General features: G+C 34.6%; 2 protein-coding genes across 2 annotated transcripts; one reads left to right on the top strand and one right to left on the bottom strand.

The window, feature by feature from the left end:
• The first annotated feature begins 1,149 nt into the window (after positions 1-1,149).
• On the top strand, positions 1,150-6,266 carry LOC120074594 (UDP-arabinose 4-epimerase 1-like). The gene is made up of 11 exons (XM_039027756.1): positions 1,150-1,646; positions 2,284-2,457; positions 2,853-2,977; positions 3,226-3,339; positions 3,427-3,534; positions 3,630-3,721; positions 4,215-4,356; positions 4,492-4,586; positions 5,096-5,225; positions 5,365-5,509; positions 5,636-6,266. The coding sequence occupies exons 2-11, from the start codon at positions 2,397-2,399 to the stop codon at positions 5,860-5,862; spliced, it is 1,239 nt and encodes a 412-aa protein (XP_038883684.1). The 5' UTR covers positions 1,150-1,646; positions 2,284-2,396; the 3' UTR covers positions 5,863-6,266.
• A 690-nt stretch (positions 6,267-6,956) lies between these two features.
• Positions 6,957-11,661, bottom strand: LOC120074671 (coatomer subunit epsilon-1-like). The gene is made up of 7 exons (XM_039027880.1): positions 11,373-11,661; positions 11,205-11,294; positions 10,497-10,648; positions 8,556-8,691; positions 8,310-8,465; positions 7,954-8,033; positions 6,957-7,359 (listed from the first exon to the last, which is right to left on the bottom strand). The coding sequence occupies exons 1-7, from the start codon at positions 11,532-11,534 to the stop codon at positions 7,266-7,268; spliced, it is 870 nt and encodes a 289-aa protein (XP_038883808.1). The 5' UTR covers positions 11,535-11,661; the 3' UTR covers positions 6,957-7,265.
• Between the last annotated feature and the right edge of the window lie 3,564 nt (positions 11,662-15,225).

The raw sequence follows: 15,225 nt of genomic DNA, 5'->3' as shown, positions 1-15,225 counted from the left end.
TAAACCGAAGGTAACGTTCATTTCCCTTTCACTTGGCATGTTTGGTAATTTTTGGGAAGAGATAGGCCAATGAATTTGGTAGATAATTTAATGCATTTACTAGGCTTCCGTATTTGGACCTTATAACAGTACTGTGTTCTCGAATAGGCCAACCATTATGTATTGTATTTGATAAGTACATCGTTTTAGTTAAGTTTATTCTATTTCAACTTTTGTATCTTTAATTATCCAAATTTACTCTATGTAGTTTAATAAATCTTAAAAGAATAATTCGTGCGATTAGTTTATTTTAATCTTCTATTAACATTCCCTATATAAAGTTTGAAAATATCACATAGGGGTTTTCTTTTTCTTAATATAAATTATTATTATTACTTAAGTAATTTTAATTCAAATGACTAAATCTAAACTAAATTTAGACCATTCAAAATAACGAGGAGAATTAGAAAACAATTAGTATGTTTTAGTTTAATTAGTATTTAAACCATATTTTATAATTTATTAATTATTGTTCATATTTCCTTGTAAGACTATATATATATAGCCACTTTATGATTATAATTAGAAGCTTTTGATCATCCATCTCAATATAGAACTTTGGTTCTTTTGAGAGTGTTCTCTCAACTAGACTTCTTTTCGTAGCAATTTTATTTTTTTTATTTTTAATTATTAATGCCTCATTTGGTAATCTTTTAATTTTTTTTTTTTCGTTTTTGAAAATTAAGTATACTACTGTAGCTACAAATTTCTTCATTTATTATCTACTATTTACCAATAGATTAAAAAATCAAGACAGAGTTTGAAAACTAAAACAAGTAGCTTTTAAATTTGGTTTTTGTTTTCGAAATTTGGTTAAGAATTCAACAATTGTACTTATAAATCATTGTAAGAAATGATGAGAAAATAAGCTTGATTTTCAAAAACTAAAAATGAGAAGGAAAACCCCATTTAGTAACCATTTGATTTTTTGTTTTTATTTAGAAAATTAAATCTATTTCATCTATATTTTCTACAATAATTCACATATTTATCAGTGATTGAATTCTTGGTCAAATTTCAAAAATAAAAACTATTTTTTTAATTCATTAGTTTTTGTTTATTTTTAAAATTTGTTGGAAAGGCGGAGAGAGGAAGAATGGAGCAGAGAATTGGGAGGGGACATGTGGGCGTGTAGTTGACGATTACCCAGAAAGCAGAAACCACAGTTTCCCATATTCTTCCCTGAAACCCATCTCCGCCCAGATCGATCACATCATTGGATCTTTCTCTGTCTCTCATTTTTCCATTTTCTAATTCCCAATTCCCATTTGTTGAATTTCTCTGTTTGTTTTTTGTTTCGGTTGAAAAGTCCACGCATCGCAACGCAAATGTCTGTATCCCTTCTTCTCTCCCACCTTCTCAACTATATTACCTCCTCTATGGCTATGGATGCACACATTTCTCCGCCTTTTTTTCAACTCCCTCTCTTTTCAGTTTTCCCCTTTTCTTCTCTCTGTAAACTTCGAAGTCCTCCAACCCATCTCCTCTTTTCATCCCCTTTTCTCTCTTTCATTCCCCGTTTCAACTCCTCTTCCTTTCTATTCAATTCTCATCCCCCTTTTTTCATGTGGGATTTTCCCCCAACGCGCTGACTCCCAAACTCAAAGGTCTCTTTTCATTTCTCGGATTCATATATTCACGATTCCCCTATTTAATACATTCTTATTTTTCCTTTTTATGCATTTCTTTGCTTTGTACCATCTTCTTTTCTCTTTTTTTGATCGAGGGTCTGCTTCTTTGCTCTTATTCTTTTCTGGGTGTCTTTCTCTTTTCTTAATTACCATCTATGCGTGCCTGTTCAACACACAGATTCTATGGTGTTGATGTAATTTGCCTGCCATGCCATGGATCTCATCGTTTCAATTGTTGTTTATATATATATTTCATGTCTTTTATCCTTCCATGGACTCTTCATTTTTCTGGGTCTTGTCCCTTGGAAATTGAGGCGTTTTCTTTTGTTGCATGTCTGTCGTTTACATGTCTGAAAATGATGCGTTTAGCTGTTTTGGTTTGTACTTTCAGACATGGGTCCTGAATTATCATGGTTTTTTCCTCTAGAAACTTATAATTTAGAATTAGCCGGGTCTTCTATATTTGTTTTTCAAAAAAAGAAAAAAAAAAAAGGACTTTTCCAAGTAATAAACTGCCAGGCTTTTGTAAAGCAAGGAGGTTTGAAATATTCTCGTTTTAACCTCTTGTGCATTGGACCTTTATGGTTGATTATTCTTTCTGCTTTTGTTGCAGGCAATTGTAACAAAATAATACCAAAGACAACATTCTAGTTGTACTTTGTGGTCAGGTTGCAGGCTGGAAATTGCTCTTTAAAGCGTAGGTCCTTTAGTTGAAGAAAGTGGCAAATGCTAAATTTTGGCAGAAGCAGAACTCAACAAAGGTCCACCAGATCTCTATCATTAGGAGGTAACTTCTGGAAAAGAAACTATGGAAGATGTTCATATATCAAATCATCATCACTGTCGATAGTATGGATTTGGCCTTTTTAAATTCAAATACGCTTTCTAGCTTTATTCCAAAACAAAAGTTCAGCCAATCAAGTTTTGATAATTGTCTTCCCTCCCTCGATAACCTGTTCTTTTGAATTACTAAAGTTGTTTTCTTTTGAAATCATGATCTTGTCAGCAATTATATCGTATTATCTTAATCTTAGAATATCATCTTGAATACAATTTTGAACCAAGAGCAAAAAATTTGTTTCGTATGAAGTCTCTCAAATAACTCAATTAAGTCGAGTTGCTTGTGGTCCATGGATTTTCTAGGATTCATAATCTGGACTTCCAATTTTGACTCTCTTATAGGCATGGATTATTCAGATCCCAAAAAGAAAAACAATGTTGTGGGAAAATTTGTTCTGGCTGCCACTCTCACGGCTTTATGCATTATCATGCTTAAGCAATCACCGGCTTTCAGTGCCCCAAGCCAGGTATCTCTTTGATCTTGTGCTTAGATCATTAATCTTTTTGTAAACAGTTTAGATGGTCATGTTGATCATAATATCCTAGCCTCTTGCTTTGTATCTGTGCTTACAATAGTATGGCTTCCTGCAGACTGTTCATCTGAACCTGTTCGCTCTTGACTGTTACAACTTTTGAATTCTTTTCAGCACTATGTTTTTTTCTATATGAAAAGGATTAGTAGTCAGTCACGATTCTAAAATTTTTATTTCTTCAGTTTGGTCTGCGTGAACCCGGGGTAACTCATGTACTAGTAACGGGAGGTGCTGGATACATTGGTTCACATGCAACACTAAGACTTTTGAAGGATAATTATCGTGTGACCATAGTGGTAAATCTCCTGAGAATTCTCAACTTCACTTTATACCCTTCTCTCTTCTATATTAACCATCCTAGACACACCTTTTTAACTTAACAGGATAACCTGTCACGAGGAAATCTTGGTGCGGTGAAGGTTCTTCAAGAACTATTTCCAGAACCCGGGAGGCTTCAATTTATTTATGCTGATTTGGGAGACGCCAAATCTGTACTATCTTCAACACGATTCTATTAAATATTTCTTGAGATCTTTATGATAAACTCTGACAATGAAGTGTTTGCTTCATGGGTGTTTGTTTTCAGGTTAACAAGATATTTTCAGAGAATGCTTTTGATGCTGTCATGCATTTTGCAGCAGTTGCTTATGTCGGTGAGAGTACCGTTGATCCACTGAAGTAAGTGTTCTTTTTCGAGTTACGTAATGTGTAACGAGTCAAGAAGGGTCTTTTTTCTTTCTTTTTCCAAAGTTTTCTAATACGTAAGACTATTTTTACAATTATTTTGACCTGCTGAATGTCCCAAGTACTATGATACAATGGCATCTCCAAGGGTTCATCATTTTCCATCTTCAAGTTCAACATCGTTCTGTGTGTGTGTGTGTTTTTTTTCTTTCCATTTAAATGACAGCACAGTTTGTCTCGATTTACAATTAAAAAAAAGAAAGAAAGAAAGAAAGAAAGAAAGAAAGAAAGAAAGAAAAAAGAAAAGAAAAGAAGAAAAGAAAAGAAGAAAAGGTCATAATATGATACTAGAATATTAAAGTTACAGTTGAAGTTGTCTTTGCCAGATGAGGCCACAACTCTTTTTCTGAAGAATTGTCTGGTTGAAGAAAAAAATGCATTCTGTGTAGTTAATTATAACATTTTTTTTGTTTTGTTTTTTATGCAGGTACTATCACAATATTACATCAAATACCTTAACAGTTATAGAGGCAATGGCTGCCCATGGTGTGAAGAAATTGATATATTCGAGTACATGTGCCACATATGGTGAACCAGATAAAATGCCTATCACTGAAGAAACTCCACAAGTATTTTACTTGAACCTTCTTTAAATGATTGTGTTTTTATCCACAATGTGAAACTTGATTCCTTTTTTTAGCTTCCACTAATTCAAAGGAGATGGCTATTACTGTGGTGGAAATAACATGGTTGTATGACCGCAGGTCCCGATCAATCCTTATGGGAAAGCCAAGAAGATGGCAGAAGATATCATAAAAGATTTTTCCAAAAACTCAAAAATGGCAGTCATGATCTTGCGGTTGGTATTATTATTTTTGTTATCAATAACTGGATTTGTGCTTTTATAGTACATTAGTTCTAGAGTAATTCTTCCTCTTTTGTTTTTCCTTTGGCATTGTTCATTTCATCCAATGCCTTTTATGTTGGTCTCCGAGCATATATATCTCTTCTCTTGGTTTATCAATTGTTTTTCTCTACTTTGAAAAGTCTAATACTTGGGGAGTTGGAGTTATTTCCAATGTTGATGATTCAAAATACATATAAAATCTCATGATCAACTTGGGAACTTTATTTGAAACAACTGTACTGTTGCCAGATCAATTGATATGACTAAAAGTCCTATTCTAATAGCATTTATCTCTGTCACAATAAGAAAAACGTCAAACTCTAAGTGCTTTCTGATATAAGTGACAAACTCCAAGCACTTTTTAACTAACTTGACATTATGGAACTTTTGTTCTTTCTTGAGTTTTACTTTTTAATTATTATGATCACAACTTACAAGTTCTGGTATCTTTAAAATTTCAGATACTTCAATGTAATTGGATCAGACCCAGAGGGTAGGTTAGGTGAAGCTCCTAGACCCGAACTTCGTGAGCAGGGACGAATTTCAGGCGCTTGCTTTGATGCAGCTCGTGGCATTATTCCTGGACTCAAGGTATGATATTCTCTTTTCGTCCTCAACTTCAAACTGAAACTGCCTGTTTTCATACGATCTCTTAATAATGAGCTACAAAACTTCCCTTTCTATTCATCTATGTTTGTCTTGAAAATTCATTAAAATTGATACATTGCAGGTCAGAGGAACAGACTATGCTACACATGATGGAACTTGTGTCCGGGATTACATTGATGTCACTGATCTGGTTGACGCTCATGTAAAAGCTCTTGCGAAGGCGGAGGCTGGAAAAGTTGGAATATATAATGTTGGCACTGGAAAAGGTTTGCTCATCTCAAAATAAGAAGAAAGAAAACATACATTTTAATTATATACCTCATTCAACATCCTGCGATGAAGTAAATGTATGATGCCACATCTCAGACTCGTTTTCTTGGTCTTTTAATCAGGTAGGTCAGTTAAGGAGTTCGTCGAAGCATGCAAGAAGGCAACTGGAGTTACTATCAAAGTTGATTATCTTGACCGTCGACCGGGTGATTATGCAGAAGTCTATAGTGACCCAACAAAGATAAATAAGGAACTAAACTGGACAGCTCAGTACACAGATCTTGAAGAAAGTTTAAAGGTAGCTTGGAGATGGCAAAAGTCACATCTTAATGGTTATGGAAGCTCTTGAATGGCTCTTCCATGAAAGAAGAGAGCATTTAATTGCCCAAGAAGGAACCTTGGAAAAGACCCTTTGAGGTATTGACTTCATCTGTGCTTCTGTTGCTACTTCAGCAGCCGAAATGGAAGCAGAGTGCTCGGAATTTTTTTTTCTTCTTTTGTATCCAATTCTTACCTTTACATGAAGTTTACATTCTATGCCCTTACTTTATTATGCAGTAGTTATAGGAAACAGGGTATTGACACATGAATTTGAAACGATATAGTTGAGAAAATAAAGGATGTCTGTGCAGAAATTTCCCCTCTTTCTCACTTGTTCCCTTTCCCATCATCCCTCTGCAGTCTGCACCCTTCCTTATTGAGATAATGCATAAATTATGCCGAATGGAAAAAATGAAAAGTAAGTTTTGCTTCTGTTATGTATTTTTTTGTGAATGAAGCATGCCGAAGCAGAAATTTGATGCCAGATTAAAAGGGGAACAAAAAGTTTGGATTACTAGATGAGAGAAAAGTGGGGAAACTAAGGCCTTTCTTCATTGTATGGTGAATTGGTATGATCTCTATCTGCAAATTATTTGTTTTTCATGAGCTTACAAACGATAGACATCTTCTGAAACTTGATGCCAAAAACCTCTGAAGCATCTTTTCTGTCCATTGTGGCTCCATGTGTAGATGTTGAATTGTGAATAAATTCGCTACAGTTATTTATATCAACCTTCGAAAATAGAGTCCACTGCTGGTATCACCTATTTCATGTATTTTTTTTAAATAAATAAATTTTAAAAAATAAAATAAGGCGCTATCTGAGCTTACATAAGCTTAAGGTTTGGTTGGAGAATTTTGAAGCTTATAAAATTTACAAGTCGTGAGTGTCCAATCTCTTCAATAACCAAGCACGTTAACTATTCAGCTACACTGAGATTAGATGGAATAACTCAATGGAAAGTTTATTATACTTCACACATTTTTAAAAATTATCAATCGTTCTACATTGAGAATGAAATTGATAATTATTCTAGAGCTCAAAAGGGGGATTGGGGGGGTGAGGAACCTCTTTGGCTGTAGCCTGTGACTTCTGTTTCATTATTCGTACTCTCTCAAGACTTGTGGTATAATACTATAAATATCAAACAATGAAACTTGAAAGGCCTGTCATCTTTTACACCCAATCCAACCAAAGGCTTAAACAAATGAAAATGCTAAAGAATTAAGTAAAAGCATCCAGGAAGCTCAGTACAAAAATGACCAGAATCATGCGTTATAACTTCCATTGTCAAACATTTGGTTCGATTTGGTATTTAATTGCCAAATAATTTGAGCAAAATCAACGGCCCCTTAACAGTAAACAGCCGCGGGGCTGAAAACTGTCGTTTAACACTAGCAAACATCGTTCATCAAAGCAGCAAGGGATCTCTAAGCAACAGATTGAACAGCTCTATCAAAGTTTTCTTCAGCAGCCGAGATGCATTTAACAAGCATGTGGTCGGGATGCGAAAGTTTCAATTGGCTGAAAATTTGTGGAAAGTATGTTAGCAATAGCAGCCATGGTAAGATAAATCCTAATCCAACTTGTTGGTCGATTCAACTGCTCAAGTAGCTTCTATCAATACAGATACTTCACCATCATAGCAGTTAAAATAAAAACAAACTTATTTCCAGGTAAACATTAAATAAAAAGTTGCGAGACAGGACTAGGGCAAAAAAGAAATTTCTGAATACCCAAGATATTAAATGAGCATAACAAGACCTACGGTACAATAGAAGAATCTCAAATATCAGCCTCTAATATTCAAACTCTTCATTAAATCCCCTTCAAATATTTTTAGGAAATGGGTTTAGTTTCTTCAAAGGTGTAATAGAAAATGTTTCACTTTAAAATACTACTCTCAAAGTCACTCCAACCTCGCTTTAAAAAACTTTCTAGAATTTAGATGATCGCAGTATTACCATTCGCTTTCTAATAAACTACCTTCAGTCCACAATTCCCTCAAAGATGCAGAGTTGTAGAAAAGCATTGCGACCAAACAACCAAAACATTAAAAAATAAACAATTAGAAAGTAAGGAAGAAAAAGATTCTGCCCATTGATCTCCACCCATTACCTGAGAAAACGGGAAGTTGGCTTGCCAAGGTGGAGACTGCATACAACTAGATTGGCCAGAGTTTCGGGATCTTTTGCATCCTGTGAAGACAAACAAAGAAACTTCTTATTTACAATTAGAAATTTATAGAATATATTTGCATCCTAAGTTGTCCTGAAACTGTTCAATCTGTCTTAAACTTTGATCACATTGGAATTTCATTGAAGACAACCAAGTTACAGGGATGTTCGGTCTAGGTTTTTTTTCTTCAAGTTCTTTTTCAGTCACTAATCTGTGCCAATAATCTTCATCCCCTCAGATAAGTGGTTTCAGTTATACAATATAAGTAATCAAATGCAGGGTCATCCAGAAACTACCTTGTTCAATGCTTCAAGAAGAAGAGTCTCGGCTTCATCAAAGTTTCCCATATGCATGCAGCAGACGGCCCTTCCATTCAAAATCAAGCTTGTCATGGGATACTTTTCAGAGAAATCTTGGAAGATGAGATATGCTTCTTGTATCTTGGAACCACCCTGGTCAAGCAAAAAATTACGGAATAATGAGACTGCCTCCAAAAAGTCTATATTCCTTCATTCGGAGTAATGGAAACATAAGCTACAAACCACTGCTAGATTTAACCAAGCATTTGCAAGTTGAGTTAATGTATGATCCTCGTCAGTTTGTTGCATGACTCTCAGCTGTCTCTCTGCATAATCTGACCTGTGCATCTTAAGAAATATTTGAACATTCAGAGCATGCCTGCAAGGAAAAAAACAAAATCAGGCTTGAGCTAGTTACAGTATGCACTTCCAGCCCCACAAATATCTTCCCTAAATCAACTGTTTGTTGTCTGTATTAGGCACATAAAATGAAAGAAGAATGCAGTAAGAAACAGAAAAGTTAAACTACAAATTAAATCCTTTAATTTTGACAGTTGTATCTTTTATCCTCTAGACCTTAACAAGTTTCGTATACATCCCCATTTACTTCCAATTTTGATTCTAATAGATCTTTGTCTTTGATATAATTACATAAATGTTGACGTTACATTCTAATTGAAGTAACAGGTGAGATTTGACACAACATGCCACAAGGTAGTAGATCAGGATGAAATAAGAGCAGATAGGCAAAAATTTGACAGGGTGCATAGAGAAATACAACTGATACACTCCCTAATTTTATCCTGCTAGGATACTCCTTTATGCCGCATTGTGTCCATCACTTATTAGTCTAATTAAAATGTCATGGAAAGTGTTATAATAGCATAGAGTTAGTAGAATCAAAACCAAAAGTTTGAGGATTTAATTAAAACATTTTAAAATTCAAAGACTAAATAGATGCAATCATCAAGGCTAGCAGACTAAACTTGTAATTGCTACTAGACTAATGCTTCAAACTATTATCCAAAAAGCCTTTCATTCCAAAAGATCAAGAAGAACAACCTAACAGGTCGAGGGACAAAAAGTGTCTTCCCTTACAAACTATTATGAAACTGTTGAATGAACTTATGACACTCAAATCAAACATAAGAAATAAAAAAGAAGATATTAGGAAATATAAAGAACGCCGGAGAAGAAAAATGAACTACTTGGAAATTATAGTCCATCTGAAAAGAAATAGATTCTTTCTTTCGACACAATTACTCACATTTATTTCCTCAAAAGAAAAACTTTCATTGATGGGTAAAATAGAAAGAAGATGTATATGGCTAAATTACTTCAAGTCTTAAACAAAATGAATGCACACTTTTCAATTAATTGATCTCTTCTTAGCAGGGGGGTGGTTCACCCTATGAGTGCAGTCACATTATCGCAAAATAATGATGATCGATCTCCCGAGAGCCAAGGGTCATAGTCAAAGAAAATTATAAACCTTAGAAAGAACCATTGGATTAAATTAATGACTTTAGGGGGTTCAAGAGATTCTGGGTAAAGGTTTTCTGTCTAGTGAAGCTTAATATCTCTTTGGACATTAGTCGCTAAAGATTTCTAAAATTAATCGCTAGGTTTTATTACCTTGGATAGCTAGTTTTTAATGTCTTCGATTGGAGTTCTTTTTTTGTATAGTTATGTTTGGTTTGACTCCTTTTGTAGAGCTGTTGTTCTGTATTTCTTTATTAATTCTTTCATTTTTCTGGATGAAAGCTGGATCTTTTATTTTACATATGTGACAACATTGGTTTACATGATGTGACGACAGTACTGTATTCCTACCAAAGAAATAGACCATCAGAAAGAAAGAAAGACTAAGATAGTCGAATAGTGGCTACAGGGAAGAGTGTAAAATGACACTGGTCCACCTCCACCACCCCCAGTTTGTAATTGCACAAGGAACAAAACTAGAATTACCAGTTCTGTCGAGTGGTTACAAGTTTTTTATAAGAAGAAAAATATGGTATTTGATAAATAAATAGTTGTATTCGAAAAACATGTATACATACCCCCCAAGACGGGAGGGGGAAAAAAAGAAAAGAAAAATATCAAACCTACATAACAGCAGCTAATGATTGAAACGATACAGGTGAAAGAAATAAATACTGGTAAAGCATTCAAAGTGAGACTTACAATTCCATGGTTCCTCCAGCATTTGTGTGCTTCAGGGCTTCGTTATAATCTTGCTCGTGCATGAATATGATTCCTGCAATTAGCCTCAGAATAGGACTGTTTCCAATGGCTGGATCTGATAACCATTCCTGTAGACTTGCGATGGTAGATTCCTACGACATTCAATGAATTCATCAGTAAAGAAACTATGATTCCTCTGCTCTTGTAAAGAAGAAAACTGTCTTCATTTTTTTTCTTAACGTCCTTTATCATCCAGTACAAGTGGTAAAATCTGAAATCTTTTAAGTTGGTTTGAACTGCTTAGCATATTCAGACCTTAAGTGACTTTTGTTATTCATCCAATTATGCACAAATTTCTATTATCAAATACTAACAACCAAAATTCAATCTGTTGATTACCGAAATTATGCACTGCTTCCCCTTCCCTCATCCACACCCACTCACACCCCCAAATGAAAAGGTAGCAAACATTACTGGCCAATAAAATGGAGTAATCAACATTTAATTCCCAGTCAAAGTTTCTTGAGAGTTTAAGTAATTCGTTCTAGATCAATGTCAAGTATGGTTTAAATTTATAAAATGAAGTAAAATAGCTTAGAAATGCGTGACCCAGTGATATATAATTGAAATTCTATGAATTTCGAAAATAATTTACATTCCAAATAACATATAATCAGCTAAAAAGGGGTCTAGATCCACGGATGAAACCTTGCTACTGGGATCGGACAGATACAGAGCGAGCAATTTGACGGCTTGAAGAGGCGTCGGGGCGGATGAGTCGATCTCGCTGATCGCTAGCTGAAAGAGTACACACAGAGTATAAAAACAAATTCAAATCAATATACTTTGCAACCATGCTAATGTGCACAAACAGACCTGATAACTGCCAAGGGCAATGTAAGAGCGGAAAACAATGGAATCCCTCTCGATTGCATCATCGGGGGAGAGATTGGGGAGATCACTGTTGTTAATGGCTGCCTGATACGCTCCCAAATAGAAATTATTCCTCAGATTGAACAAATGATCTGGTGCTGCCATGGTTTTACTCTTCCTTCGTCCAAGCTCCTTCTTCTAGATCTGAATCCAGCAGATGCGAGAGATAGAGAGAGAGGACCGACGAAGCAATTGAACGTTTAACCAAAATTTAGGCTTTTCAGTTGATCCAATATTTTATGTTTCTAATAAATAAGTAGGATTTTTTTTTTTTTTACTGAAAAACAAATCTTAAAAAAAATGTCTAATAGATATTTAATTTTTTGATTTTGTGTTTGATTTATGTTTAAATTTTTCAATTTTATATCTAATAACCAATTCTTAATACACTGAACATTTTATTGTAAAATAATAATTTTTAAAAAAAGAGAATTGTTATAAATAGAAAAAATGCAAAAATATTTACACAAATAGCAAAAAAAAAAAAGTTCACGAGAAACACATTTCCATTTTTCTGAATTCCCAATTCATCCATTTTATATTTGAACCTCACGACGTTTTGCTTGGCGACTTCTTCTTCATCATTCATTGAGTTTCTTCTTCTTCATTCTGTGTTCATCGTATCACTTCATCAGAGTTCTTATTCATCATAATCGGTCACCGTCTTTCTTCTTCCTCATCGATGATCAAAGGTATGTGTCTTCTTCTTCTTCTTCTTCTTCTTCTTCGTCTTCGTCGTCGTCGTCGTCTTCTCCATTTTCTTCTTTTTTACAAAATCTTCAGGTAGCTCTTCTTCTCCTCCTTCTCCTCCTCTTTTTTTTTTTTTACAGAATCATTGGTGTTTTTCTTCTTCTTCCTCATGGCATCGGCCTCCTCCTTCTTCTACTCCGTTTTCTTCTTCCTCTTCTTTTCTTCTTATTCTTCTTCTTCTTCACATAATCTTCACAATATCTTCAGCCAAAAACACAAATTGAAAATTAGAGGACTGATAGACAGTGATAGAACTCTATCTTTTCTGTCACTAATAAATAATGATAGAATTGTCCTCTATCTAGTCTTTCTTGTTCTTCAATTCTTCTTCCTATGTCGCTAATTGAAATTTGGCTTATGATAGACAATAATAGAATTGTCCTATATTTACTCATTCTTGTCCATATGTTATTCTTCTTGTTCTTTGACTCATTGAAATTTAAATCGGATAGACTCTTATAGAGTTGTATCACTGTCTATCATCTATTGTTGATAGACAGTGATAGAAAACTATCTTTGTCTATCACTAAGCATTTCATAATGTATTATACTTTAACAAAAAAATTGTGTTTTCTTTCTTTGTTGATTATATAAAAAAAAAAAAAAAAAAGTAAATATAGAAGATGATATTCATTTGTTGATTATAAATCAAAATAAATAGGAGTTTTTAATCAAATTGCAAAAATGATAGCCAAGGATAGAGGTTTGTGTTTGTGTTTGTATAATGTGTTTGTTCTCTTCCTATTGATTAAACTTGTTTACAATCTTCTCCATACTTTTTCTTTGTCTACGAGTGATGGACAGAGATAGAAGCTTGTCACTTTCTATCAGTAATACATAAATAGAATTTTATCTCTCTGTCTTTGTCTATTAGTTATAGTTATAGACAGAGACTGATAGACAGAGATAGAGTTTATATATGTCTATTTGTGTTAGATATTTTTATTATTAGTTTCTTATACAATATTTTTTGCCTTTGAAGTAATTGGATATCATGATTAATCTTCCTATGGGTTTTTTTTTTTTTATGGTGGACAGTGGAACCATTACAGTTGTTATGAGATATATAAGGTTGGTAGAGTTTCGACTAATTGGACTGAGAGTACATTACGTCAACGATATCGAAACTCAAGAAGTTTACTGGTAAGAGTTCTTTATTCTTTATTCTTTATTCTTTATTTTTTTTTGACATATACAGTGGATAGAATGAATGATAAAAATCTAATAGCATTTTATCACTATCTATCCCTAATAGACAATGATAGAGTTCTATCATTGTCCATCGTTGATAGATAGTGATAGTGTTCTATCATTATTTATCGGTGATAGAAAGTGATATAATCTACCAGTTGTTGATACTATTTTTTATTTTTATATATTAGGCTTGCCCTATTAGCAACACTGAATACAAAGTAATAGATGGTGATAAACAATTCTTAGTGAAACTAGACTCAAGATTTTGCAGTTGTTGAGCATGGGATTATGATGACATTCCATGTGATCATGGATTTACTCTTCTTTGGAGGCTCAATGTCGATACTTGTTTTTCTGTGTTTATGTATTATTATTCAGTAACATTGTCATCAACATATAAAGGTTGTGTTTGACCTGTTGGAATTCATTCAGATTAGAGAGTTGTAGATTGCCAGATTAAAACATTACCTCTTATCATTAAACATCAAGTTGGACGACCAATGAGTAGGGAAAACACTCCTGAACTCCTATACGACCCTGAAGTTGAAAGGACCTTTAGACGAAGAAACTGATCGAATCGTCATTGAAGGTTAAGGCAACAACTAAGATAACAACAACAACAAAGACAACAACAAATGGCGGAAGGTCAGATAAACCAGAACTTAGCTCAGCAATTAGCCAATGTTGCCCAAAATCCAATCCTAATGGTGAACAACATTACACATCTAGTGCGTGAGTATGCGTCACCTGTGTTAGATGGGACGAGATTTGAAATGAAGTCCATAATGCTTGAGATGCTTCAAACAGCAGGTCAGTTTCGAGGTGCCCGTGGCGAAGATCCACATGCCCACATGAAACACTTCCTAGAAATATGCAACTCATTTGTGATTCCTGGAATCACCCTATAAGCCATTAGACTCTCTTTATTCCCCCACTCTCTTTGCAATGATGCAAAGCAATGGGTAAGTTCCTTGGAACCTGGCGAGATAAAAACGTGGGAGAAATTAGTGAAAAATTTCATCCAAAAGTATTTCCCTCCCACTACTAACACAAAAAGGCATAGAGAAATTATGAACTCTGAACAAGGAGAATTTGAGACTTTGGGTGCCACATAGGAACACTTCAAGGGATTGGTCAAGAACTATCCTAACCACGGACTACCTTTGACTATTCAAATGGAAACTTCTTACAAGGGGCTGAATAGAGCTTCTCAAAATGGCAGCTGATGCAGCCGTAGCTAGCGACATAATGGATAAGTCTTATAATGAAGCTAAGGAAATATTAGATTGAATCGCCAAACACAACATGGAATGGGTGGATGATACTTATGATGTCAGAACAGATAATAAGAGGCGTTCTCAAAATGTGAACAATGTTGATTCAAACGTAATAGCCACACTTTTTGCACAAGTGGCTGCCATGAAAAACCTTTTGCAAACTTTATCACTAGGAAATGCAACTCGCACTCAAAAGATGAATCAGGTGGACACATTTATGCAGCCCATGGCTAGCTGTGTGGGCTGTGGAGAACCTCACTCCTATAATGACTGCCCGCACAAACCTCAGTCAGTCTGTTTTATCAAGAACAACCCATTCTCTAACACAGACAACCCTAAATGGAGAAACCATCCAAATTTTTCTCGAGGAGGTCACCAACAGGAACAACATCAACCGGGGACAAACCAACAACATAGGCAGGGACCGTCGCCTGGATTCTAGTCATCACAGCAACCTTAGCATCAGTCTTTCAACAGAGGTAGACAGGCATCAAATTCAATATCTCTGCTTGAAAATCTCTTAAAGAAGTACATAGCCTAGAATGACGCATTGTTAAAGAGCCAGACGTCGTCTA

This window comes from Benincasa hispida, chromosome 3 (assembly GCF_009727055.1).
Source record: "Benincasa hispida cultivar B227 chromosome 3, ASM972705v1, whole genome shotgun sequence".
NCBI classification, from domain to species: domain Eukaryota; kingdom Viridiplantae; phylum Streptophyta; class Magnoliopsida; order Cucurbitales; family Cucurbitaceae; genus Benincasa; species Benincasa hispida.
This window is presented reverse-complemented; position numbering and strand designations above follow the sequence as displayed.